Consider the following 26609-nt stretch of genomic DNA (forward strand, 5'->3'; position numbering starts at 1 on the left):
ATCCACCATCTCTCTGAACAACCTGTTACAGTGTCTCACCAGCCCCACATAAAAATGTTATCCTTATATCCTTTTTTAGTTTAAAACCATTGTCCCTTGTCCTATCACAACAAGCCTTGCTAAAATTCTTGTTCCTATCTCAGATAAGCCCCCTGTAAGTACTGAAAGGCTGCAATAAGGTTTCCCCAGAGCCTTCTTGTCTCTTAACTCGACCCAACCCGACTCCTTCAGCATGTCCTCATGGGAAAAGTGCTCCAGCTCCCTTATCATCTTTGTGGCCCTCCTCTGGACATGTTCCAACCGAGCCTTATCTTTTCTGTGCTGAGGGCTCCCGACCTGGATGCAGCACTCCAGGCGGGAGCTCCCCAGAGCAGAGTAGCTATAACGATGTAGGGCAGAGAATGTACACCTTACTGTGCAACAACTGAGTTTGCCAAGAAGATACACCAACCAAAACCCACTTAATCTCTCCTGCACTTCAAATAGAAATTGAAAACCTTATAGGCTAAGTCGTCATATAGGATTTTTCACCACGGGAAACATCCGCGGGCAACAAAGAGAAATAAAGCAAAGCTGCTGCTGCCCTGCTGCCAGATAGCCTTCGGCTCAGGAGCTGGAGAACCGCGGGGGCTGGGCCCCCTCTGGCGGACACCTGCAGGGAACGGGAACGGGAACGGGAACGGGAGCGGGAACGGGAGCGTGCGGCGTTTCTGCAGCCAGGTGAGAGGGAGGCGCCTCTCCCGCCCTGAGCGCGGCTGGGCAGCCCCGGCACTTCTCTGCAGGGACCTCGGAGCCCTAACGCGATCCCCCCGCACCTCTGCGGGCGCTGCCCCACGGCTGGGAAGCTTTCCCTGGGGTGTGGCTTGTGTTTTCTCCTAAAGAGCTGCACTCCAGATTCCACCTGACAATCAGTAGGCTGCACTGTAACATCGAGATTGAGATCTCCTGTTCCTGTTTTCCCATTGAGCAGCTCAACAGCAAAGACAATGAAGCCTTTTGAGTTTATGTTTGTCTCGATTCCCTGCTGTATGCCCACAATACCTGGAATGTCCGGGTGGTCTCTAACCCAATTGCAGCACAGGTGCAAAAGTTAGCTTCCAGTTGTCTTTCTAAAGTTTTTTACCATTAAAAAACCTAACCAAACAAAAACCCCAACAAGCAAAGGCCTAAAAATGAAAGACTGAGAGAGAACCCTCATTTTTTCCCCTTTAAATTTAGCTTTATTCAGATAATAATGTTTTACTTCCTTGAATAAACCAGTCAGTTTCCTAATTTAATGGTGTAGGTCTTTACAACGTGGGGTTATATATTAAACTGGAAAGAATGCACAATGTACCTGCAAACCCACGCGGTTACCAGGATGACTCATTTGCACTCCGTGACTCTTTTTACAAACACTGCAGGACACTTTCTCCTGAGGGCAGGCGGATCAACACTGGCAGAAGGATGGGCTGCCAATAACCGGAGTTTTGCAGTTCATCTGATCCTTGCTATTCTGAACCGGGATCTCACCACAGGTTTCGGACACAAAAAAAAAAAAAAAAAAAAAAAAACAAAAAAAAAAAAAAACACAAAAAAAAAAAAACACAAAAAAAACCAAAAAAAAACACCTGAGTAGCTTGAGCGCATTACTGTTAGCCTTAGAGAATACACCTTTTGTCTTTTTAACACCCAAGAACAGGTAATGCGGCCCCGGCGGGGGCGGGCAGGGGCACCAGACTGCACGTACCACAATGCACCGCGCGGCGATGGAAGCGCAGCCGGGCCGGCGCAGGGACCGTGCGGAGCACTGGGCAGTGTAGTTTATCTGCGGAGAGCCGCCTGGCGTCTGAAGGCGGGGAGGGCGGGGTAGGGGACTACAACTCCCGTGAGGCCGTGCGTCGCCAGCCCCGTGTTGAGGGGACGGGAGGGTGGTGTCCGCGCCTCCCGGCTTGTGACAGCCCCGCTCGCCGGCGATCCGTGGGCCTGAGGCAGCCTCAGCACCGGGGAGACCATGGAGCTGGGCATAGCGGGAGTGCTGCGCCGTGCCTGAGGGCGGGCCGGGCGGTAGCGCCATGGATAGCCGCTGCTATGGGTGCGCGTCCAAGTTCTCTGTCTTCAAGAAAGAGGCAAGTCCGGCTGCGGGGAGTCAGGAGCGGGCCGGTCCCGCAGGTGCCTCCCCGCAGTGCAAGGGGCTGAGAAGGGAACCGGGAGCTTCTTCGCCCTGCGCCGAGACTCGCTTCCCGGCCAGCATCCTGGCGTTGTGGTCCTTGCCTACTGAGCTCTCGTGGTGCCTAATTCCGATATGTCTTCAGATATGGGAAATTACTGACACATACCCCCCACCAAAAAAAAAAAGTAATTGAATGCCATCACTCTAATCCAGTATTTTGTTATGGTCTCAGACAATTCACACACACACTTCGTTATAGTGTGGGGTGAAGTGGTGACTTAGCTCCCAGCAGGAGTTATGTGCTGATGCTCCAAGGCTCTCGAGTCTCCATATCTTCAGCAGCAGCTGGTGAAACAGTTCTGTCACAAAAACCCCAGCATAACCCCAGCATTATTTTGTGTGTGCCTGCCTGTGTGCCCGCAGGCGGCCGGGCAGAGGAGTGAGGTGTGTGGTGGCGAGGTGGTGAAGCCCTGTCCTGCCCCTCTCTTGTGTCTCTGCAGTGTGGCTGCAAGAACTGCGGACGGTCCTTCTGCTCGGGCTGCCGGAGCTTCAGCGCTGTTGTTCCCCGCTGTGGAAACACTCAGCAGAAGGTGTGCAAGCAGTGCCATGAGAAACTAACTGGGTAAGATGGGAGTGTTTCTTCACCCAAAAATGGTTTCCTGCTTTTTTTTTTCCCTTCAGTTTACATTCCGTGAGGTGTTGCAGATTTCTGCAGGAGAGCTCTGCCGTCCATATGTGACTGGATGCTGCCTCTATCCCGGAATTTCAAGACAGGACATCTCTGAACTTGTTGTTATATGAGCTGTGCAGTCCTAAAATAGGAATCGGGATTTGTGCTTGTTCACTGTGGTTGACAAAGAAGTTTGAAAGCATCAGGTTTAAATCTTCATGGATGGACACTGAATTCCTGTGGACAGCTTAACTAGATGGGCTGAGGTTAAGCCACACTGTGTTTTTGCCCAGAAATCTACACCCCTTTAACAGTTCTGGCAGTCTGCTCAGATGTGTATAGTTGAATAGCCTGACAATAAGATGTTCACAGTGTTATTACTGCTGTGGGCAAACAATGACATAAATCCTCCTTGAAGAGGACAAGAACCCAGGTGTACAACAGAATCCCTCTGTCAACCAATTCTTCCATGTTCTCCTTTTTCTCTTGCATTTCTCTTGTTCCTTTTCCTCCCTTTTCTCCTATAGCAAGGAATTTTTACCAGCAAGGGGGGAATTTTCTGCCCCTGCAGGTGTCTAAAGGAGAAGAGCCTCATTAATGAAGGTCATCTTCATGGGCTGCTGGAAACAGTGAAAGACAGTATTCAGTCTTTTCAGTTTTGAAATTTTGTGATTTCCCTTCACAACTTCATAGCCATTAAGCAAACAGAGCTGCCTGTCTTGACGTTTCTTCTGGGTCTTTTTTTCTCATCATTTTAATATCAGCACTAGAGAGCCACACCAGAAAAAGTCTTCCCTGACTGTATGAGCAGGTAGATTATAGAATCATAGAATAGCCTGGGTTGGAAGGGACCTTAAAGATCATCTATTTCCAGCCCCTGTGCTGTGGGCAAGGTCACCTTCCAGTAGACCAGATTGCTCAGAGCTCCATCCAACCTGGCCTTGAATGCTTCCAGGGATGGGGCATCCGCAGCTTCTCTGGACAACCTGTTCCAGTGTTTCACCACTCTCCAAATAAAGATTTTTTTTCTGGTATCTAAACCTACACTCTTTCCGTTTAAAACCATTCCCCCTTGTCCTGTCACTATGTGCTCTTCTAAAAAAGTCCTTCTCCGTCATTCCTGGAAGTTTCCTTCAGGTACTAGAAGGCTGCAGTTAGGTGATCCTGAAGCCATCTCTTTTCCAGGCTGAATAATCCCAATTCTGTCAGTCTTTCCTCACAGGAGAGGTTTTCCATCCCTCTAATCACTTTGGTTGCCTCCTCTGGGCTTGCTCCAACAGATCCATGTCCATCCTGTGCCGAGGCCCCCAGAGCTGGGTGCGGCACTGCAGGTGGGGTCCCATGAGAGAGGAATAGAGGGGCAGAATCCCCTCCTCCTTGCCCTGCTGGCCACGCTGTTTTGGGTACAGCCCAGGACACAGTTGGCTTTCTGGGCTGGGAGTGCCCATTGCTGGGTCATGTCCAGCCTCTCATCCACCAGCACTGCCAGGTCCTTTTTGGCAGGGCTGCTCTTGATCCGTTTGTCCTCCAGCCTGTGTTGATACCAGGAGTTGCCCCAACCCAAGTGCAGCACCTTGCACTTCATCTCATGAGATTCCCAAGGGCTCACTTCTTGAGCTTGTCCAGGTCCCTCTGGATGGCATCCTGCCCTGCAGGTAATACACGCAGGCTGCAGTTCTGTAGGCTGCATATGTTGTTGTTCTTCATGCAAATAGCTTTCAGAATTGAAGCTTTAGAACTTTGGAAAGTGTTCTAACAATGCTGCATTCAGTCATTACCATATGGGCCTTAGCTGTGATTTCTAAGAACAAATAAAATATGCTGACTTACATAAGTGTCTAGTTTAGTCCTTCAGTCTGAATACAGCAAAGTAGAAGAGTTATTCGTGTTTGTGGTGTGCAGTGTTCAAATGTTCTGAAGATGGTATTATATAACTTTTGTAATGCTTTGTTTTACTTGTATGTTATATAATACTGTGTTTGTTGCATGCCCCAGCTGCTTCCAGAGTGTCCTGCTGCATGGAAGCTAATTACACCGGGAGTCTTACCTAAGTACTCTCCACCTGCTCTCTGGACTGGGAGGTGCAGGCTGTGGGAGGCAAGGGAATTTCAGCCGCACCTCCTCTAGATCACTGGTGACCAAATTAAATCACATTCTGTCCAGAGGCAAAACAACTGGACCAAAGGACAGAGATGAAGGCTCCTGGGCAGCTATATTATCTTAATACCTTGCATAAGCTGATTCCTCTCAGTATTAATGAGGTTAAGAAAGGGGCAGTACCAAGAGGTCAAGAAACATCTGTTGATTCCTCTTGAGTTCAGAGACTAGGTGATTTTTAAGTATTGTCAGGTATTTTCAGTATGTTGAGTTCAGAGAAATCGTTTTTGTCTTTCAGAGAAGGATCTCAAAGCAGTTCAGCAAAATGGTCACCACCAGAAAACTACAAAAAGTGAGTTGCACTTGCAAAGCAGTTCTTTATACTGCAGATGAGCCTTTTAGACCCTCCTCTTCCCCTATGGAAACCAGCAAAAGTGGGGCTTGTGGTGTGGGTATTTGCTTGTTCAGAGTTAGATTAAGGATGGAGCTTTTGTTTTGCTGTCTGGGTTGTTTGTTTGGAGGGGTGGGGGCTGTGCTCTTTTGAATAGACTCCTGAACTGCAATTATCTGTGGCTGATCAGAGTTGGCTTGGAAACAGGAACCTCGAGGTGCAATGTTCCTTGTCTCCTGGGAAGCACTGCCAGGTGTGCTGTTCTTTTGAGCTAAGGTTTTCCTTACTCTTAGGAATACTTTATTGTGCTGATATTGGAGAGAGTGGTTTCATTTCTGTTCTGCACTGGCATTCTTCAGACAGCCTGTTGGGTTGACAGAGGATGTTTTCTTATCTCCAGGTTAAAATGCCTGTTCTCAATTGTTGTGTATTTTTTCCATTCTTGTCGCAGGCGTGTAGCAGCTTTTGAGGCTAAACAAAACCAGCTGAAAGACCAACAGAAGGCAGCTGCAAAACCCCCAGGTCAAGCACGCTGCAGATACCAGGGGCTCTCAAAAGAGGATAGAGCTATTGCAGAGAGACTGGAGAGGCTCAGGGAGGAAAGGAAACCGAGTGAGTTTTAGAGAATACCATGAATATCTTGGCTGGGAATACAACTGTTTGGGAAACAAGGAGCCTGGAGGGAGAAGGAAGTGCTGGGCTTTAAGAGGCTGTGATATTAGGGGGATGAAGGCTTAAAACAGGACAGAGCACCCAAGTTCTGTTGCCATAATGACCAATTTCTACAATGATTTTAGGTCAATGTTCCAATTTCATTTTGCTTCTTGGGGTTTCTCTTGAAACTACTACTTAGTTTTGCAGCAGTGTCTTACCTGTCAAATCACCTTCTCATTTTCCATTTTTTGTGGTAAAAACTTGTGTAAAATCCGTTGGAGTAGAATGAAATGAAAGTCTGGCCAAACTATTTTCAAGAAGATTTCCTGTGAGTCATTGTCTTGGCAACAGCAGTTCCAGTCTGTGTGGGACCATGTTCTGACCAGCCTTGTCTCAGAGAGAAGGAAAAGGATTTTCACCCCAGTCCACAGCTGTCAGGTGCTGGGACTGCTTTGAGGTGCTTGCATGAGAATAAACTATTTTAAATGTTATATGTGGTCTTTAAAAGAAAAAGAACACTCTTCGAAGTGGTTACCTTATTATCATAGAATCATCGAGTCCAACCGTTAACCCAGCACTGCCAAGTCCACCACCCATATCCCATAACCATAACCCAGAGTGCCACATCTACACATCTTTTGAATACCTCCAAGGATGGTAACTCAGCCACTTCCCTGGGCAGCCTTTTCCAGTGCTTGACAACCCTTTCTGTGAAGCAATTTTTCCTAATATCCAGTCTAAACCTCCCCTGGAATAACTTGCAGCCATTGCCTGTTGTCCATTATGTGGCAGGGGAGGATTTCAGTCTGATAAGGCTGGAATTGCATTAGGAGAGGTGGGACCAATGGACTGAACTGCCTAAATGACAGTCATTTCTCTGCCTGTCCCTAGAATCCCAAGTCAGCTGATTTCCAGGTGACATCACCCTAATACTTATGTTATGGCTAGGAGATAAACTGGGAAGGAGGCAAGGATTTGGAAGAAAGGGATAGCAGTTAGCATCGGGGTAGTCTCTGATTCACTGCAGTATGACCCCTCATTCATGTCAGGGCTGAGGTTTTTGCTCAGGTGTTCAGAGACTGATTCCAGAAAGAAACACAATTTTAACGGGGGAAAAAAAGTGTAGCTTTTCATTTTCAGTAACAGAATAATCTCCTCCCTTGGGTTACTGTGAATTGCAGAGTCCATCCCTACTCAGGCTGAGATCGAAGCGAGGCTGGCAGCCCTGAAGGAGGATGGCCGAGGACCTGTTCCATCCACACAGGAAATGGAGGATCGGTTGGCTGTCCTGCAGGGGAGAGATCCTCCTTCCCAAGCTCCCAGACCTGTAAGCTCCCTCAGCCCTTTAGTCAGCAATTTATTCTGAGCTGACACACTAACTGGTGGCACAGCATGCTAACCATTCTTCCTTCTTCAGCTTTTTTGTGTCCAGGTAGCTTCCTTCAGGAATCTCTGTTTCCTGATTGTGTCACTGTCCCAGAAGCAAATCACCACCCTTTACCAGTTCACTGCTTCAATTTGAATGCAACGTGTTCCTTTATGCCAAATGTAGTTCATGTGTGTATTTTTAACAGTAGATGCTAAGGTTTTTTACTCTGAATTAATTTATATACCTGAGTGGTCGCAGTTTTTCAGAGCTGTTTGTGTTGGAGACATATCAGCCCTGCCTTCTAATTACATCTTCCAGTTGTTACTGCAGATCAGCTGGGCAGAATCCTGTTAATTTTTCCAGAAATGGAAGCCCAGCATGATTTCTGAGGCTGCAGACAAATCAGTTGGATATATGCCTTAAAAGCCTATAGGAATGATCTTGTCCCCCAAGATTCCATTTCCTTATGGTTCTTTCAGCTGCATGCCCAGCTGTTCTCACAGGTCTTTGTGGGGTCAGTGCTGGCTGTCACTGTTGAGAATGGCACTTTGTTTACCCTGGAGGCAGTGGCAGGGCTGGGATCCAGCCCAGCAGCATGGATTCCTACACAGGCAGCACCCCTTTGCCTTGTTTGGGTGACTGCTCTTAGAGCTGTGTGCATGCAGCACCTCTGAAAAGGAAACCATTATGAATCTTACACCATGTAACTGTAAACTGAGATTGTCAGTGTCAGTGGAGGCATCTTTGTATGCTGCTCCCATCTAGGGTGGTCTTGGTTGCCAAAATTCTCCTCTGATGGAGCATGCCACTTTCCTCTCATTTGCCTTATCCCACTCCCCTGGTTTCTTAGGTGCACCAACCTCCCGATACCCGAAGTCTGGTCCAGCAGACAGATGACCTGTTAACTCAGCTGTCTGAGGAGGTTGCCATTGATGAGCATTACAGACGAAGAATTCAGCCTCAAGGTATCTGTTTTGGTGTTTAAAGACCTGTTTATGTCTAATAATGTATGTGCTATGCTGAGAAGAGAGTTTGTGCCTCCCTGTGTGACTTACAAGTGAGCTGGGTGTCCAGTTTGTCCATACCTTCCCCTTATAATCCCCCACACTGACCAAGAGCAGCCATCTGGCTCCACACTGGGTCTTGGTGTCCTTGCTTGGAGATGGTTCCTTCCTGCCAGGGTTGTATTATTCAGATTTTCTGTTTCTCTAAAGTGACTCCTCCCTGAGGGGGAGCTGTTGCTATTCCTAATGCACCTGTGCACTGTCACAAAACATCAGAATCTGGCATACCATTATCTTTCTGGCTGCATTGCTTTCTCTGTAATCTCACTATAGGCCACAGATTAGCTCATTTTCTTCTCTTCACGTACAGCGAAGATCCTACTGGCATGCCATTCCTCTTGTTATCCAGTTCCATGGAGAGCAGCAAGCTGCTCTCATAGCATCACTTGTCATGTTTTCTGTGCCCAAGGGACACTGCTGCTGAGTCACCAGTGTGTTCTGTGTGTTCATCTGCAGCTGTTAGTAGCCAAAGTTTGAATGATCTCAATCGGCAAAGTGAGGATTGTGTTTGCCCTGCAAACCTGGACCCAAAACAGCTAGAGGAAGAGAAGAACAAACTTCTGGCAGAGGCTGCTGCTGAGCTGCGGGAAGAGAACACTAGGCAGGAAAAGATCCTACAGGTTGCCAAGAGACTGGCAGCCCTCAAAGGCGAGGACCCAGAGAAAGGTGGGTAGCAGATGGGAATCCAGTGCCAAGAGAGGAATCAAGTTGGTATGACAGAGTAAATTCTTTATTCATGTTTATCTATTCAGTTCCTCCGTTCTGCAAGAAACGGGCTGAGATTTGGTTCTGTCTGTAAAGTTGTACAGGTTGGTTTATCATGAAATCAACATGAAAGATCTAAGTTGAGGGTAGAGGCTGGGACAGTAAGGTCAGACTACTTTGTCTTGCACCCTTTTTTGGGATAATTCTAGCATGCTCTGGTGAGGTCAACAAAACATTTAAAACCAAACCTCTGGTTTTGGTGGGGACCTTTTCCTTCTCTCTTCCAAGTATTACAAAATAAACAGTCATGTACTTTTTGAGGAATCTGCACCTTGAAAGGTCAGAGCCAGAATGCCACAGCCAGCTCACACCACAAAGAATTGTCTCTGGTACATTAGTGGGCACAAGGCTTGAGGCAGGTGTGAGTTACAGGCTCACATTTCTTACTCCTACAGTTACATTGGAAACCTATAAGCTCCCTGACAGTGATGAGGAAGTGGGTGAGGAAGAGGCCATTTCCAGAGTGCTGAAACAGGTCAGAAGTGGCAGCTGTGCCCTTGTTTTCCTTCCTCTTGGTTATCCCTCGTGTGTGTGTTACCTGGTGAGCGTAAAAACCATGTGTTCTGTTCCTGGGAAGAGTTTCATTCCTTACTTTCCTAGTGCTTTTCCAATACTAGCTCCCAAGGGCTGTTTAACTATTTGACAGGCAATTGACAACAATACTTCTAGTCTGTCACATTGTCATTCTCATTCCTGCCTAGTGTCTCTTGTGGTCTGCGTGTGTCTCCTGTATAACCACACTTTGCTGGTACTTCGTCACTTCTTGTTCTGTGTTTTCCTCCAGCCAGTTAGAACATGGATGATGAGATGTGTGCTGTGTAGCTCAGCTTACGCCTACATTTCTCCCTAAAATGTCTCTGAATTGTCTTGCAGGCAGACCTGAGCTTGTCTGATATGTCACATGTATGTGATTAGCATGATGCTGAGGGCCTGCTAGCTGCACTGCAAAGCAGAGAGTGTGAGCTGCAGGCCCCTGCTGCTGCAGACTGTCCACAATGGACACACAGTGTTCTGAGTGCAGAGCGAGCTTACATCTCTCTGGGTAACACCAGCTGCATTCAGACTTGTCTCCTGTTACTGCACGAGAGCAACAAGCATGGGGGGTTTAGGGCCTAGAATGAGGCTCCCAGCTGTGTTTGAAACAAGAGACTTCTTGCTTTGTGTTGTTACCAGCTCAAAGAGGAAGCAGCCCTGGATGAAGCTAGTGGATTCAACATTCCCCCAGATCAGACCACCCAACCAGGACCCTCACAACAGAACCTGTTTAAGAAAGCAAAGCAAAAGGTCAGTGACCCGGTCAGGATCTCTTGAATTAACATCACAAATGTTCCAGGATGTCAGGAGAGTACAGTTCTGCAGCAAAAGTTTGTTGTATCCTAGGCTTGATGCAGAAAAAAAAATAACCAACCAGTTTCTCCAGAGCAAACAATCCAAACAGCTTCTGCAAGGCTGACCAGCTCTGAGCTCAGCTGTGAATCATCCTTGTACTTAAAAAAGGAATTGTTCCCTGAAATACAATTCCTTTTAGGCTGGCTTTGTGTTGAATGTTCCAACGTCATGTAAACCAAGAGAAGCTGGTAGACACCTCACAATATGACCATTAGATAATTGTACATGTATATATATGTGTTATTAGATCAACAAGGCCATGGTCTAGTACCTTACAATCTGAACCAGAGTAAATGGGAGGTGTACCAGTGCTTTCAGCATGTGCAGAACAGAACCTCTAGATAGTATTCTACTGTTCATGTTCTCATATAATTTAAGAGGAAGGAATTAGTAGCAGGATATCCTATGCTCAGAGTGGATTCTGGCCTACTATGGAATATAACAAGAATCAAATGCACCTGTGACTCACAGGCACCTGTCAGGCCTGCTCCCAGTGGAAGAAATTATATAATTGTAAGCATTATCAAAAACATCCATCTCAGGTATGACACTTTGCATTTCTGGGATTACTGATGCAAAAGATAGTACTAGGAAAAGATTGTGTCAGGAAGCTGCCTTTGCCAGTGTCCAGGCACTATGTCTCAGTGTGTTTTCAGTTCAACAGGAGTTCTCTGTAAGGGAGAAGGAGATCACAGTTGGCTGTATGAATATTTTTAGGTTTTGATTTCAGAAGATCTTTTTGTTCCAGCCTCAGGTACAAATGAATAGTAGGGGCCTTTTGGCAAAGCACTTCCTTTGTCCCACAGTTTTCTTTCTACAACAGGGAGAAAACAACACCCCACCTCCACATTCCTTTCCCTTCCCACATAGCCCCTTTCAGCAAAACTGTTTGATCTCTTGCTTTTGCAGCAGGAATTGTGTGTCACATGGTATTGTTGTGGTGCCTGCCAGAATATCTGGGCTTTATGCCCTTAACAGAGCACACACAATGTGGGTGTACGTCACTGTAGACACTAAATGAGGCTGAATACCTGTTTATGTTCCAAGCAACACAGACTCAAACCCAAATTCTAGCAAGTATCTTGGGTTTTTATTTAACAATCTAGACACATATGGAGCCTGTCCCTGTGCTCTGGGCAAGTTCATCTCACAGACTTAGGATCAACAGAGAGGAAACTGTGGACCATGGGACAGGTCACTGTGGCCTTCATGCATTACAGTTAAAGTCCTTTATTGTCTGTGCTGGGGTTTGAACTCTCTCTCTCTTGTTTCCTTGTGAATTAGAGCCACACTCCAGCCACCACAGCTCTTGCAAGGGCAGAGGATAGTGATGAGGATGAGTTACCCTGGTGCTGCATCTGCAACGAAGATGCCACTTTGCGCTGCCATGGCTGTGATGGGGACCTCTACTGCCAGCGCTGTTTTTGGTGAGTCTCACAATTCCTCTGGCTCGAAGGTAAGCTGGGCCCCTTCTGAATGTTTTTCTCATTGGGCAGAAAAACAGGCAGTAGGAGGCCGAGAATCCAGATTTGAGCTGAATGCTAGTTGTTACAGGAACACTTTGTGTGATCAGTAGTTGTCCCAGGCTTCAGGGACTAAACTGGTCCTAGGCAGAAATGCTTCAGTGCATGTTTGGGCACATTGTCTGAGTGTTCTCTGGAGCAGCTGATGCGCTGCATTACGTGGGATGGGATAAATGAGACCATTGTTCAGTGACTCCTGTGGCTTGTTAATGCCATTGATGGATGACGTGGGCTGAATTCCCTTAAAGAGGGAGATCAGATAGTATGAATTCCTGAGGGTTTTCTTGGGTTGAGACTTTGCAATCCTAAACGATATTAAAAAATTCTTTGTTGAAACACGTATGTGTGAGCTTTTTTTCATAAGTCAGGCCTTGCAGCAGCTATAGTCTTGGTTCTTAAACATATGTAGCTTGATTTTTGACAAAATTTTCATGTCTCAGATTTGGAGGGTTAATTCCTTTGAAAGCTATTCCTAGCAGGTTGAGTGACCTGTTTTCATGCCTCAAAAGCATTGGGTAGTTGGCTTGGTTCTCAGATTACTGCTGGATGACATTAAGACAGCAGGTTGCTAAAAATGTGGTTGGGATAACAAGAGATGCTTTTGTGCATATTCTCTCATTTCCTGCAAATGTATCTGTAGGGAAATGCCAATGCAGTGGGGGGAAACCGTATGAAAATGTTCAGAAAACACATGACTGGTAGTATTGGATTATTAAAAACAAAGCATACAAACAAAAGTACGTGACAGCAAACATCAATAAAAGCAGATTTGGCAATCTGGCAGGTAAATGTATCAGCCACACGCTGTGGATGCAGGCTTGTGTCTTACTCAGTCCTGCCTGCTGCTGAGTGTGGTTAAGACAGCTGCCAATACACCACATTATTTTCAGTTACTTTCCAGAGTTTTCTGGAGGAGACTGTCATTTTGTCTGTTGTCACAGTTGCTAATGCCCCTAGAATCACAGACACAGTGCTGAAAATTAATTACATGAATCTCTTCAAAAGGGAAAGAAACAGAAGGATCTGCTGTCATTTTCAAATCTGGCTGACAAGGATGAGCAGATCTTCCCATAAAGCACCTCAGAAATTTCTGTTACGAGCAAATATCTTAAGTAGTTATTCCACATGGCTGTCAGTCAGGTCCTCACAGCCAACCCCGGGGATAAGGTTCTGGTTAAGGTCTGCTGTGAGATCTTGTGCAGTGGCTTAGGGTGAGTTCTGGCCTGGGTATTTACTTCTGACTGCACTTTGTATTTGCTTCTTAGGGAAGGCCATGAGGAGTTTGACCTGAAGGACCACCACACCTCCCGCTATCATCTTCCTTGCAAACAGAAGTGATCACACTCTTCAGAGTGTGTGATGGGCAGAAAAGGAGCTGGAGAATGGGAAAACAGAGGAGCCAGCCAGATGGAAGAATCCAAGTGGATTTGCAGCCAAAACGAGTGATGTTTTGGACAGTTAAAGGATGTGCTGTAATCTGAGAGAGGCTTGGAGGGCGTGTGACTTTGTCTTCACAAATTCACCTGAGAATGCAGGGTTTGCTGTGCATGCTGGGGGATAAATGAGGACTTGATGTGAGGAGGTGGATACAAGTCCATAAATACAGTGTGGGTAGCAGTAAAAGATGTGTGTTTAAGGCAGTACTGACTGCCTGATAAATGACTTCCTGCTTTTACTAACAGCTTATACACTGGTTCAACAGGCAGCAAAACACTTTGCACTGAGAAAAATGTCTGCATTGTGATCACTTGTGTGATGAGAACTTTAAAGCATAATAAAAATTATCTACAGAGGCCTGTGGTTAAAGTCTCTCCTGAATATGCCTGATAGCCCTTTACAAAATGTTGCTTTCTTATAATGGTATGCTAGTCTTAGTGTCAAGTGGCTTAGGGAAAGATGAAGAATAGTGAAGTCATCAAAAATGTTTCTGTGGCATGACTGGAAAAGATGCAGGGCAGTGTTGCTCACTGACGTGAAAGGAAGGATCCTTTGAAAAGGTAATCTGCTCCTGATACAGTGTTGTGGCCTGCAGTGGCTGTGCCAAGGTCATGTCATCTGTATGAGCAACGTGTTAGTCTGAAAGCAGGATTTGACTTTGTTTATTACTTCGTCCCCTGGTAGGATAAAGATGTTACCTGTGTGATGCTCTTTTCTCTGGTTATCAGAGAAGCTCAGTTGCATATGTCCATATCCCTCCTGGGAGACAATCCAGATGCAAGGGACACTTGCCAGCGCCCAGAACACTCAGAATTGCTTCAAATACCCAACTAAATCAGCTGTAAATAGACTCTAGTATTCCATCAGGATGAGCTCTTTCCAAATCGTGTGACTTCTGAGAGGGCTCTCTAAGGCTGACAAATTCCAATTGCAACAAAATAAAGGATTTGCCCTTGTCAGGGAATTTCCAATGAATCTTGCCTGTCTGGTTTGACACTGCCACTCCCAGCTGTCTGCCTTGCCCCCGTGCTTAAGGTCAGTGCCTCCAAGGTGAAGTGATGAAACGGTGTTTACCCGCACCTCTGGTCAGAGGACAGCAAATGAATTAAACCACTGTTCAAGATGGGTTTCTGCTAATGCTGCTCTGGATCAGGCTCTTCAACAGAAACCTGATTCAAACAATGTAGAATAGTAATACTTTAGGTTAACACAAAAAAATGGCAAGTGTATCCAGCAGTGCCATCAAAACCTTTTCTTAGGAAGTGCGGGAAGAACCTGACTTGTGTGGAGGATCTTCTTTCTCCTGGCAGCCCTTGCTTCACCAGTTCCTGTCTCCTTAGGACAGGTAGATGGGAAAACTACTTGAGTTGTTCTGATGCAAGAGTTCACAAGTAACCCTGTGTTACACAAAATTTAAGTAAGTTACCGCCCTGAGGAGCTTGCAGTTTTAAAAACAAAACCAAAATGCTTCTTTCTTTATGTTATCATAGGAGTGACACTTTTTCATTGCTATTTGACATGGGTGATTAGTCTGATAGTAAGACGGCCTGGTTCTGTCCGAGGTTAAATCCTTCATGTTTTACATATGCAGGGGAAGGTGCAACTATCTATTATTATTTCTCTCCTGCATTGATCCACTCCTTTGGGCTTCAGCCTGTATCTTCTCCAAGCAGTTAGTAGTAATTTTATTACTTGGTTTACAGCTGCTGGTTTTTTTAATATCTTAGTATGATCTGGCATGATACTTGCCACATTTTGAATGCTTCATCAGCCACAACAAAACTTGGAGCCCCTTTGCAGTTAGGCAGCCTCTGTCTTGTAAGCGCTGCCCTGTTCACATCAGTAGTGATGGAGCAGGCTGCAGCCAGAAGCAGTTTATTTAGATTCCCAGGTTGGTTTCTGTGGGGCCATCCCAAGGAATCCAGAAATGCACCCAACCCATTACCTGAAATAGAACTTAGTCATGCATGGAAGAGTCTCTTCAGTCATAGCGACACATACTGCTGCTTTCCCTGCACCACTAATGGACATTTTTGTGGCTGCTGCACTTTCTGCATGTAATGGGCCATTTTAGTAGTAGCCCAATCACTTTCCCCTGAGAAGCCATTCCCGCTGTAGCTGTTGCCTCAGTGAGCTCCCTGTAGGAGGGGCAGAGGGGTATCCAGATGGGCTGCCTGCAGGAAGCACACCTAGCTGAATCTGTATTGTGAAAGAGGAATGCTGCATCACCTTCAAGTGGGCAGTGCACTGTTAGCTGTGTTGCTTACTCCCTATCCTTGTCTTTGAAAAGGTGCTGGTAAACAAAGATACTGATAATCAGTCAATTCCTGACAGGCCAGATCAACTTCAGTCATAGCTGTTCAAGGACAGAAAACAGCTCGGCATCTTCAGAAAGAGATTCAACTTGTTTGCTTTTGTCTTTGTAGCAAGTCATGAGAGAAAATGAGATTTTCTTTCCCTCTCAAAATGTTTTGTGTGTGAATTGTCAAATGTAGTCTCCACTCCAACAGGAACTCAAACTAGAAAAGCTGATGGATTTTAATACCTTGAGTTATCTTGGTATGATCAAGAGGGCAAAGTTCCTTTCAAGCAACATTCTTAGATAGTATCTACATACTTAGGCAGGTGATGGTGCTGAGAAACAGCAAAGTTAAAATATAAGTCAAACCAAGTATGATTTACTACTGTTTAAGAAAGAAAAAAAGAAGTTACTCTGGTTGCCTTACATTTTCTTTTGCACCAGTGAGCTGAGAAATGCTCTACCACTGGCCACATGTCGCCTTGCTCCCCTGATCTCACTGTGCTCAGCTGAAGTGCTCTCATGTATCATTATGTATCAGAATTCCCTATGTATTAGAACCAACTGCACATGATGGGGTCTGCAGGTTACTCCTTTCCTACTACTTGCAGGATAAGCATAAAGACAACTTCAGTCAAGCAAAGTCTTCAGATCCTGCTTTGACTTTGGTTTCTAACAATGTCTACCTTAAAATACAGACAGAAATTCTTTTTGCATCACTCCATATTGAGGAAACACAGACCAATGGCTAAGGGGGAGAAAATATGTCTCTTGGACCAGAGGAGATGCATGTCTTTGTGCTGTGGCAGCTCAGCAGAATAAAACTAAGCCTGTTGGTGGGGTATTGTAAGTAATCTGAACTCCTGTACTACTGTTGTGTAGCTAATTGCATCTCTAGTTTAGGGCACTCTGCTTCATGACCGGTCCACCTAGAACTTCCACCTGAACTTCTGTTTGATGCCAGGCTGTTTTTAACAGTGCTTAGAGGTTTTTGTCAATATACTGCTCTACTTTCTCAAGGGGTTTGTTACATGAGTCTTAGCAGGTGTCATCCATAAGCAATCCCAGATCTGCAACCACTGTGGCTCTAGATTTAATTTTTTGTTTTGTTGGGGGTTTTTATTGTGGGCTTTTTTTTGTTTTGGTTTGTTTGTTTGTTTGTTTTGGGTTTTTTGGGGGGGTTTTGGTTGGTTGTTTGGTTTTTTGTGTGTGGTTGTTTTTGGTTTTTTTAATTTTACTTATAAAGTTGAGATTTCATGAGGATAGGCATGGCCCACTAGCCCCTAAGCCAAAAATGCCACATTCCCAGGACTCCCACAGATAGATATTGGACCTGATAAAGGAAGACCATTTCTCCGGCCTAGTGGGTGAGGCTTAGAACGTTCTCGGAGTAGCCTTAGAACAAGGCATGAGGTCCATGGCTGGTCAACTTCCAGTCAGATACAACAACAGCATGTGAAAGGAAACAGGCCCTTACATCACAGTTGTTACTGCAGCTTGGATTTTGTCCTCTCAGAGGACACAACCCACAGTTTGTTCACTGACACCTGGAAAATAGGAGGGAAGAACAAGATAATAGTCATTACTCTGCTACTGATAAAGATGGAAAGACTACTGCATTTAAGATATTACTGGTCCAGCCCAGGAATTCTTGTTTGCCTTTGTTAGCTAACCTGCATGTCCCTCTGGTTCCACGGTTGGTCCCTTCTGCCCCGGCTCACCAAACAAGCAATAGATGTACTCAAAAGCTGGCCTGGAACATTCTGCTCCATAGGAGCCCCTCTGGATGTGACTCAGACTCATCTCTGGTGTTTGGCAGGCATCGGCGTGGGGACAGGGCATAATGTGAGAGTGCTCTGCCTAAGCAATCAGCCTCTGTTTGCTGTCTTATTTCCTAGTCACATGTGTCAAGTTACTGACTTGCTGAGAGGCTGGATGTAGTTTCCTCTGTATTTTTCCAGGCAAACATTAGTTGTAGCCAGAAGAGTTTGTGCAGCAAGGTAATGTGCCCTACTTCAGTGCTCATTTGTGAGACCTACCTGTCTGCAAAAACTCTGAGATGTTCCCTGAAGGGAAGTCGGGAGCAGGTATTTTTTTTACTTCAGTTTTTCTTTAATATCTAAAGAGAGAGCAAGAGCAAGCAGTGCATGGCTAGATTTCTCTGTTTTAATATAAAATAAGTATTTTTCCAACATAATTTTCAACTAGGAGAAAAATCATTCCCAGACCTTGTTCCTTTAGAAAAGGCATCTAAACCTTAGGTCTTAAATTCCACAAAAAGGAAAAAAAATAGCCATTAGCCTTAGAAGCTGTTTGACAAACTTCCCCTTAGGTAGACCAGGTGCACTCAAAATTTTTTCTTCCATCTTATCATGTATTTTCTGTCCAACCTTCATAAACAACAGAGGCTTAATAAAACTTACAAAGTACGTGCAATGCTGTAGAGTCAGGTACAGCGGTAACAGGCAGATCACAGTTGGGTCCAAGCCAGACTGAAATGATTGCAACTTAACAATGGCTGATTTTCCATGCTGATGAATGAGTGATAACCAATGCCTTGTTTTCCTTGCAGTGGACGAAGAAAAGAAGTCTTGATGAGCTCCTGAGAATTGTATTCAGTGCTCCTTGGCCAGCATGGATATTCCTAGAAGAATCTAAAGGAGAGGGACATCTTCTCCTGTTCCTCAGGTTAACACACTCTTTAACAATCAGGAAAATCAGCTACAGTCTAGCTCCCTGCTGTGTGTGTAGATCTGGAAGGAGTGGAGACTTCAAACCACTGGTACAAAGTTCACAAACTTAGTGATGTTTCTCAACAATAATAAATCCTAACTGTACTCAGGAGTTCTGTTGCTGATCCTGGTTTTTCTGAGGAAGATACACGCTTCCTTTTAACCAAAGCTGGGTGTTCCATGTGAGCAAGGTCATTTCTTCTGAGGATTGGTGACTCTCCGGAGACCTCTCAATCGACTGAGCAATTCTGTAATGAAGTCCTATGATAAGAATTGATTGAGAAGGATGTTGTATTAATTCCAGCTCTCACCAGCCCAAAGAGTACTGTGGTGTTTCCATCATTCCCACATTCACCCTCGCATTGAGCAGAAACCAGAATTCTGATATATATTGAGCAAACCTATCTTTTAGCTTACAAAAAGGAGACTTTGTGGTGGACGAGAAGGGTCTAAAAGCTCCTCTACTTCCCTTCCCCTGTCTCCCTTTGGAACAGCCATGTTTACTTTCTCCTCAGGAGCTAGCTTGACCCTCTTCACCCCAGGTACCTACTTTTCCCACCATGAGATGACCTCAGGATGCTGTTGTTCTCTTTTAGGTTGCACTGTTTCCTGTTGCCACCATAACCTCCTGCCCACTTCTGCTCCCTCCCAATCTAGGGCAAAGCAAGCTGTTTCTCTTGTTGGACCAGTAAAGCTCCATGTTGTGAATTGCAAACCATACTGGAACTGTGCCAGTTCTACAAGGAAGTGGCTGGCAGAGAAGAGGTGGAGCAAAACACGTAGGACTAATGATAACGTTGAGCAGGGGTTGAGGGACAGGCAGAGCAGATAGATGAGCAGTTAATGGAGACAAACCCTGACTACTTTGCTGACACAGCCAAGGACTATGAACTAAACTGGCCTATCTGGTTGTTCCAAGCAGAAGACAATGTGAGTAGTGCAAACTTTACCCTCTGCATGGCAAGTAACATCACCACAAAGAAGTGTGCAGCCTTTCTTACCCAAAGACATAGCTACATGTTCTTGTAATTAGGCAAGGTCACTGGAAGTATTGTTACCATTTATGCTGTGTGGAAGCCTAGTGTCCTTAATTGGGTGATCAGAGGTTGCCACAACATGCTCTGGAAGTAAATGCCTAGGATCATACATTCCTTTTCAGTCAGTCCCTTCAGCTTCTTGTCTGCTTTCTGCAGTTAGATTGCTGTGATCTTTCAAGGGGACTGGATTCGAGATCCCCAGGGTGAAAGTATGTGTTTTTGTCAATGGGGCAGCAGTATCTGCATTCAGCAGGTACTGTGCTGTCCACAAAACACTTTCATGGCTTGTGACGTAGCAGAGAAAACTCTCTTCAGTTATCACTCTGGGAATGTGGGATTCTTGCCTCAGATCTGACATTCAGACACTGAAAACTATTTCATATTGCCAGCTTTGCTGAAACCTCTGCTAGGAGAGTATCTGCAATGACTGCTACAGCCCAGTTTAACTTCAGCTAATTAATTAATAAATTCAGATATTAATTGTGATTCAGTGATTGGATTTCAGTCATGCATTCATCTCATTTTCTGTATGTGCATCACTGCACAGCCACATCGGCTCGACAGCTTGTGGAGTCTGATGGATGATGTGCAAGCAGAACGTTCCCATGCAGTGCACGTGGCTGAAGCAGTGATGGGGACTGCATTTTGCACAGGGGTGCAGTGCAGCAAAGGCAATCCCTGTGTGGTGCATGCACACGGTATTGCCTCCAATCGTCTGGACATTGTGGGATTTCACTGTCTATTTCAAAGTCAAAACTTGTAAAGTTACATGGGGGAAAAAATCCATGTGTAAAACTAACCTACATGGCCACTGGTCAGCAGTTCTCTGCCCAGTCCAACTTAAGGGCCATTCTACATTCATATTCTCATAACCCTACAGTGGTTTAAGCTAAGAATGCATTTAGTTAACAGTGTAAAAAATGGTTATGTGAGCTATGTCACTGGCTATGGCTTTTCTACACTGAGGATCAAATACCAACTCAGACTGATCATCTTAGGATACCCAAAACATGGAAAGACCTTCCCCTGATTGTAAAGCATAAATCCTTATTTGCTCCAGTGCTCTGCCTTCAGCTCATCCATGTGCATTTATACGTAATTTTACAATCAGAATAAAGTGGCAAACACCTCCCATCATGATTAAACAAATCTGCAGCACAGTAGTGTCTTGGCTACTCAGCCAAGCAGCAGCAAAGACACTGTAACAGAATAGTATGGCATGTTTACATGTAAATTTATATGGTGCTTTACTCACCTCTGTGGGGCTGGAGCACTCATGGAGGATTTCCTAAAAAAACAAGGAGTTGTCATTTTAGTATTTTATGAGTTGATCTAATTCCCCCCTCCCTACAAAAAGGAAGGCACAAGAAAGCATCATGCAACACTACAAACACCTGTTCTCTATCCCACATGCCACTAGTCTTTATGAAGAAAACTTCACTACCTTAAAGTCACCAAGTCCCTCAATCTGACCTGTAGTTTTAATTTCTGTTCTTCATTAGGGACCTCCAGGAGATCTTCAAGATCTATTTGTGGTTCAGGAGCTGCTGCCTCTGTTTCCTCCCTTAGCTAAAAAGGAAAAAAATCACAAGAGTTAATTAACCTTCAAACTTCTGAGAACTCCAGAGGCCATCTTTAAAGAACTAAGCAGCTGAGTTATAATAAAACTATGTTGCAAAATTAGGTCAAAATATAAATCATCTCAAAAAAGGGAGTTTCTTATAATGAGGGCATGGATTCCAGCCCCTTTGTGGTGTCTCTTACAGCCACACATCCTGATGTACACATTCTTCATCTTTTCCAACCACTACACTGCTCAGGGATCATCACCCATCATTGGAAGACCATTTCAGGGATATCAAACTGCAGTGCCATGTACACCAGCCTGTGACACCCTTCCTCTATGAAGAGTTCACCAAACAGAACTCCAACAAGCCTAATCTTAGAGAGGCATAAGTAATAGGAGGAGATTTTAGGTTTTTATGCTAATTGCACTCACCTCCTTTGTATTTATACTAAGGCTTTTTGCAGTAATGAAGAGAAAATAATTATGCTGTTGAAAAACCTAACAATATTTTGCCAGCTTTCTCTAATATACAGGAGAGGCATTTAATAGTCTCCTTTAATGTAAGAGGAACCCCAGTTTGGTGGCTGGAGTAATAATCTTGTACTGCATGGGGGTGTTAGTTGGAAACATTCATAAACTTGATCACAGACACATTCCAGCTTCACAAATCTCTGCAAGGAAAGCAGCCTGTGTTTTTCCAGTGTATTTGCAAAATGAATCTTTCACAGCACAACACTGGTGATATTTTGGCATAGTAATCAGTAGAATAAGGATACTGAGTGAACAGCACAGTACCTGATTGCCAGGTTGTGGCAATTTATGGACGTGTATGTAAAACATTAAACAATAAGGGCAATACTTACAGGAAAAAAAGAAACTTTTCCTGAGCAGTCACTGATACTAAGCCAGAGAGGAAGTGGAAAGCCTTTGTTTAGCTTTGATACACAGCTGACTTAAGAATAAATAATAAACCAAAGTCAAATATATTGCACTGTGACCCACACAGTATTTCTTCTTAAAAGTTTTCATGTGACTTTTCAGAAAACAGGTATTGATCAAGTCTGACTTTGGTTAAGAAGGTAAGTAGGCTGGGAGGGCGATAGAGTAGGAAATCCCTGTGCCTTTTAGTCCTAGTGTGGATGCTGTTCTGGCTTCCATATGCAAGGAATCATCTTGAAAATCACAAAGTCTTAGTTTTGTTGCAAAAAAAGCCTCATGACAGTAAACATCATAGCATTCCCTGTATCAGGAGATGTTTGAACTAACCTTGCTGACATTTGAATCTCTGGAAGACAACCAGGAGCATTGCACTGCCAAGGGCAGGTGGAGCAAAGTCAGAGGTAACAGAGACAATTGTAATGGAAGTTCGTGGATACAAGGAAACCCAAAGAAGCAGGGCAACTAGATAGTCTTGTCACAATACACAGAAGAGAGCAGGGTGACCTGCTGGACATCTCTGTGATTACAAGTAATTTACTGTGGCACATGTATGTATTTGAAGAGACTCTATTAACAGTCTCTGACCTGGCACAGCATTATGTTATGTACTTCCTTATAGCAAATCTCTTATGCTGGCCTGAATACATCAGAAAGCAGGGAAATCTGTTGTGCTGAAGAGATATTAGCAAGGACAGTCCACTGGCAATCTGTTCCTGTAAGGGCATGGCTGGGTTTCTCACTTGTGCCTGCTGGGATTTTGCAGTAGTGAAAAGGAATCCCCTTTGGGCAGCTACTCTGATGACAGTAAACAGCTCTTAATTCTCTGCAAAACAGAAGTGATAACATAAACTGATTTGTTTTTCTGCCACCTTTACAAGTGTAAAGGTCTATCTCTGTACACTTCAGCAAGTAAGAGTAGCCCGTGGAGAACCCCATCTTGGGTCATGTTACTGGTCATACCAAGTGCTTCTTGTCTGTCTCAGAAAAAAAAGTGCCCAAAATTTAATGTTTTAAAACTGCAGTAATTCTCCAAAGGGCAAGATATTCTGTTAATCAAAGCAGCAGCCATTCTCCTTGCTTATCTCTAGGAAACCTCAACAGTCAGGAAAGGGACTCTCTGAACTGAGCTACCAGCTCCAGGGACAGTCCCTTAAATGCCAGTGCAGGCATGGTTGGGAAGCAATATTGCCACTGCAACTCTTTTGAACAGCCTTCACAGGACTGCCCAGCTAGCACTTTGCAGACACTCTGAATTTTGCCTGTTTGACCGGGTCAGCTGATAACTTCTGCTCCCACTGTATAATGTTTCATAATGCATTATCAAGAGACCTAAGATACAGCTGAGAATTTATTACTAACATTTCAATAAGATATTGAGAACAACTGGAAATTCACAATTAACTTGATGAGATTAGTAATTTTTACTAAGCAAGCTATGTTTGGGAAATCTAAAAAAGTTTGTTAACAGAACAGAACCAGTAATATACCCATTTTCAGAGGAGCCATGCACTTGCAGCAGAAGAAAGGACCTTTTTCTCCATATTTGTTTTCTGCCTGTTCTTTGCATAAGGCATAAATTAAAACAGAAATTAACTGGTTTTATCTCCCAACATGGCATGAGAATCCGGCACATTCCCACAAATATCAAATAGGAAAGAGTCACACAGAAAATTACTATAACGATGATTGTAATAATAAAAAACAACAGCAACAACAATAATAAGGACAGACTTAGAAGCAGTTTCTGAATTCTGGGTCTTCAGCTGTGGAGGTGACATCATTCTATAGCTCCCAGGCCCAGGAAATCAGCCTGGGGAGGCAAAAATTTCTCTGTACCATCATGGAAGTAGCATGAAACCACCATTCCTGGCCTGTTCTAACATGTCCACTTCACTGTTGATTGCAATTTGAAACTGCTGATGCTCAGAGCGGAAGACTCTAAGTAATCATCAGCTCTTATTTCCTTGTGTCTCAAAAGTGTGCTTAACACTGCACTAGGCTGCAAATACAGAATACAGGACAGAAAGGGCCTGGCAGTTCATTTAGTCAGTCCTCGTCCAGGATATAAATAAGTGGTTTTACACAATTTGTTAAACCTGTCTGTGTCATCTGTTGAAGATGGAGATTTTCTGTGGGTCAAGAAAGCTGTCTGAAAGTTCTCTTACTGTATCAGCCACTGCCCTAGAGAGAAAAGCAAAACTCTTAATCAAGCTATTTAAATGGGTTTGAGATCATGATGTACAATGGGAGAAAGCCTTTCATCTTTTACTGTACTGCACTCCAAAGGATTATCTCAAACAGAAGAGCACTATGGCTTCTGAAAGCACCCAGCATAAGTGTCGTGCATCTCAGGACAATATATGAACAGAAGCTACAGTACAGGGTTAAAATTTCAATATACCCAGGCAGTGCTGGAAATTGAATGTCACTAACCCAGTGAAAAATGCAACAGCTGAAGCAATGATCTGAACCATTTGGGTGCTGGATGTGGGCACACCTGAATCTTTCCTAATGGGTCAGCTCTCAGGCAGGCAGGAAGAATTTGGGAGGGACTGCTCCTGGTGCAAAGAGAAGCTCAGGCAAGGGAGACAGCTCTGGGGATTGTTGAAGATGAAGATATAAGATCTTTAACTTTGAGCAAAGAGTTTTTTCCCATTCTTCCCCATTGCCAGCTGTGTGTCCAGACTCTGCAGTTACAGACACAGCACGTTCTGAAATGTCTCATTCAAACAGCAGGTTTGACACTGTTGTGTCAAAAAGGAACAGGGATACTCTGATGCCTCTAACCCAGCTAGCTTGGATACTGCTCACTGCAAAGCCACTCACCACATGGAGTTCAGCAACAAGAATCATCCCTGGGTTTGTACATCTCCCTAGGTTGTGCTACGCATGCTGAGCAATAGCTACACCCCCTCAGTGGGTGCAATAGCAGGCAGTTCAAAGCCAGTTGGATTGCATCAGTGCAAGCTTCCCTGCCTGCCAACACACCACAGTCAGTGCTGCAGAGGGGGCATGGAGATACCTGCTGGAAGTTGAAGTCAAGGAACTATTTCCAGTGAGACAGAGCAAGCAAACCCCTGTGCCAGCACACAGGGCTTCTAGATCCATTCACCCGACAAGGAAGTGGCTGATTTGCCCCAGCTACTCACCCGGCATTGGTAGAGCTCCTGCAGCTGGGCGTTGATCCATTCCTCCAGGTCTAGCCAGCGCTGTAGGTCTTTGCGGTTGTACTTTATGGTCAGCTTGCCCAGTTTCCTGTGTGATGATTCCTCCCCAGGTTTCTCTGGCGTCTGGAAGGTCACCCGCGGCAGCGCACTGGAGTTGCTGGCCATCCTCACCACCTCCTCCTCTGACAGCAGGAGCTCGCCTTCCTCTGGGCTCATTCACACCTTCTCTGCCTCCTTTAACCAAAGCCTCTCTGCAACCAGTGTCTCCCAGCACAAGCTAGTTACAGGCACCAAAGGTGGGAGGCATTGGTGCTCCTAGGGAGAGAGTTAGGGGTGGCCACAGGGCTGGGGCAACAGCCAGGCTCTGCAGGCAGAGTTACAGCTGCAGACGCTTGGGTTTCACCATCAGATGTGCTGACAGGAGCAGGGAGGCAGGCAGAGCTGTTGTAATAACATCTGTTGTTAAAAGAAGCCAAGTGAACCAGGGAATTGATGAACCATGTTTGTTAATATTTAACACAAGTCAGCTCCAAGAGGTGGGGAAGAAGGAGGTTTTAAATTACTGTTTTCCTACAGGCATTACTTACATGCATGTGCAATTCCAGAGGGCTGATCCATACATAATGCATTGAATCCCGCTGCAGTTCATACTCGGTAAACTGCCTGCAGCTACAGGGTTAGCTCCCTTTGAGATGGTCTGTTTGGCATTTACCAGCTAAAGCACTGGACCCAGCACAGATAAGAGGTGGTCTAGAAACAGGCAGCTCATCCATTATTTTACAGCAGTAGGTCAGGAAATGACACTGCAGCCCAAAGTTGGGCTCAACAGTTCCAATTTTTGTTCTATATTCTCTAAGTTAGCTCCAGCTCTCTCAAAAAATTCTGTATAAATCCTAGTGACATGAATCTGAAATTATTTGAGCAAAGAAATTCTGGGATAAAAGAAAATATCTGTGCTCATAATAAGCAAAAAGTACAGTATTTGATGTGATGGCACTGCAGAGGAAGACGTCACTAGGGATACAGCACCATCTCCTTCCCACAGAAAAGTATTCATGGTAAACAGGCTCACCTGCTGAGGCATCATAAATGGCTATCAGACTGTATATTATCAGTGCCTGGTTTGCAGTTCCTTCCCAGCTGGTTAAAGGTCTGCAGCATTATTGGCCTATACTGTTTACAAGGATATGTGTGAGAAGTACACATTGCTGTTGTGTTCAGAGGAACAGAAATCAGACTGGCTGTGATTGCAGGGTGCCAGGACACTGGGACATCTGTCCCTCCAGCTGCTGTCACACCTCTTTATTCAGCTGTTCCCAGAGCCCTCCAGCCTGCCCAGGGAGCTGCCACACCACAT

General features: G+C 44.9%; 2 protein-coding genes across 3 annotated transcripts; one reads left to right on the top strand and one right to left on the bottom strand.

The window, feature by feature from the left end:
* Positions 1 to 1878: 1878 nt before the first annotated feature.
* Positions 1879 to 13867, top strand: ZFYVE19 (zinc finger FYVE-type containing 19). Its single transcript, XM_063398514.1, has 11 exons — positions 1879 to 2108; positions 2653 to 2774; positions 5218 to 5271; positions 5762 to 5922; positions 7146 to 7291; positions 8184 to 8298; positions 8854 to 9063; positions 9558 to 9637; positions 10336 to 10446; positions 11836 to 11978; positions 13340 to 13867. The coding sequence occupies exons 1-11, from the start codon at positions 2055 to 2057 to the stop codon at positions 13410 to 13412; spliced, it is 1269 nt and encodes a 422-aa protein (XP_063254584.1). The 5' UTR covers positions 1879 to 2054; the 3' UTR covers positions 13413 to 13867.
* A 136-nt stretch (positions 13868 to 14003) lies between these two features.
* On the bottom strand, positions 14004 to 25725 carry PPP1R14D (protein phosphatase 1 regulatory inhibitor subunit 14D). 2 transcript variants are annotated; one of them, XR_010080539.1, is made up of 6 exons: positions 25235 to 25725; positions 21053 to 21148; positions 20835 to 20867; positions 18234 to 18803; positions 17850 to 17929; positions 14004 to 17357 (listed from the first exon to the last, which is right to left on the bottom strand). XR_010080539.1 is itself a non-coding variant. In XM_063398515.1 (4 exons), exons 1-4 carry the CDS (start codon positions 25466 to 25468, stop codon positions 18735 to 18737), a joined length of 432 nt encoding a protein of 143 aa, XP_063254585.1. In that variant the 5' UTR covers positions 25469 to 25725; the 3' UTR covers positions 17963 to 18734. The 2 variants fall into 2 exon arrangements, 1 of the variants encoding a protein (XP_063254585.1); XM_063398515.1 differs by lacking the exons at positions 14004 to 17357; positions 17850 to 17929 and having other exon boundaries at positions 17963 to 18803.
* Between the last annotated feature and the right edge of the window lie 884 nt (positions 25726 to 26609).

The sequence above is a fragment of the Prinia subflava genome, chromosome 5, assembly GCF_021018805.1.
Source record: "Prinia subflava isolate CZ2003 ecotype Zambia chromosome 5, Cam_Psub_1.2, whole genome shotgun sequence".
In the NCBI taxonomy this organism is placed as follows: Eukaryota; Metazoa; Chordata; class Aves; order Passeriformes; family Cisticolidae; genus Prinia; species Prinia subflava.

What these genes read in the sequence shown, in the direction of transcription:
- ZFYVE19 (XM_063398514.1), top strand. Translation starts at nt 2,055, where the DNA reads ATGGATAGCCGCTGCTATGGGTGCGCGTCCAAGTTCTCTGTCTTCAAG. An exon ending in CAGGGAGGAAAGGAAACCGA is followed by an intron (nt 5,923 to 7,145) that starts GTGAGTTTTAGA and finishes TGTGAATTGCAG; the next exon opens with AGTCCATCCCTACTCAGGCT. An exon ending in TACTGCCAGCGCTGTTTTTG is followed by an intron (nt 11,979 to 13,339) that starts GTGAGTCTCACA and finishes TTTGCTTCTTAG; the next exon opens with GGAAGGCCATGAGGAGTTTG.
- PPP1R14D (XM_063398515.1), bottom strand. Translation starts at nt 25,468, where the DNA reads ATGAGCCCAGAGGAAGGCGAGCTCCTGCTGTCAGAGGAGGAGGTGGTG. An exon ending in AGGAGCTCTACCAATGCCGG is followed by an intron (nt 21,149 to 25,234) that starts GTGAGTAGCTGG and finishes TTTCCTTTTTAG; the next exon opens with CTAAGGGAGGAAACAGAGGC. An exon ending in AGTGCTCCAGCCCCACAGAG is followed by an intron (nt 18,804 to 20,834) that starts GTGAGTAAAGCA and finishes TTCTTATCATAG; the next exon opens with GACTTCATTACAGAATTGCT.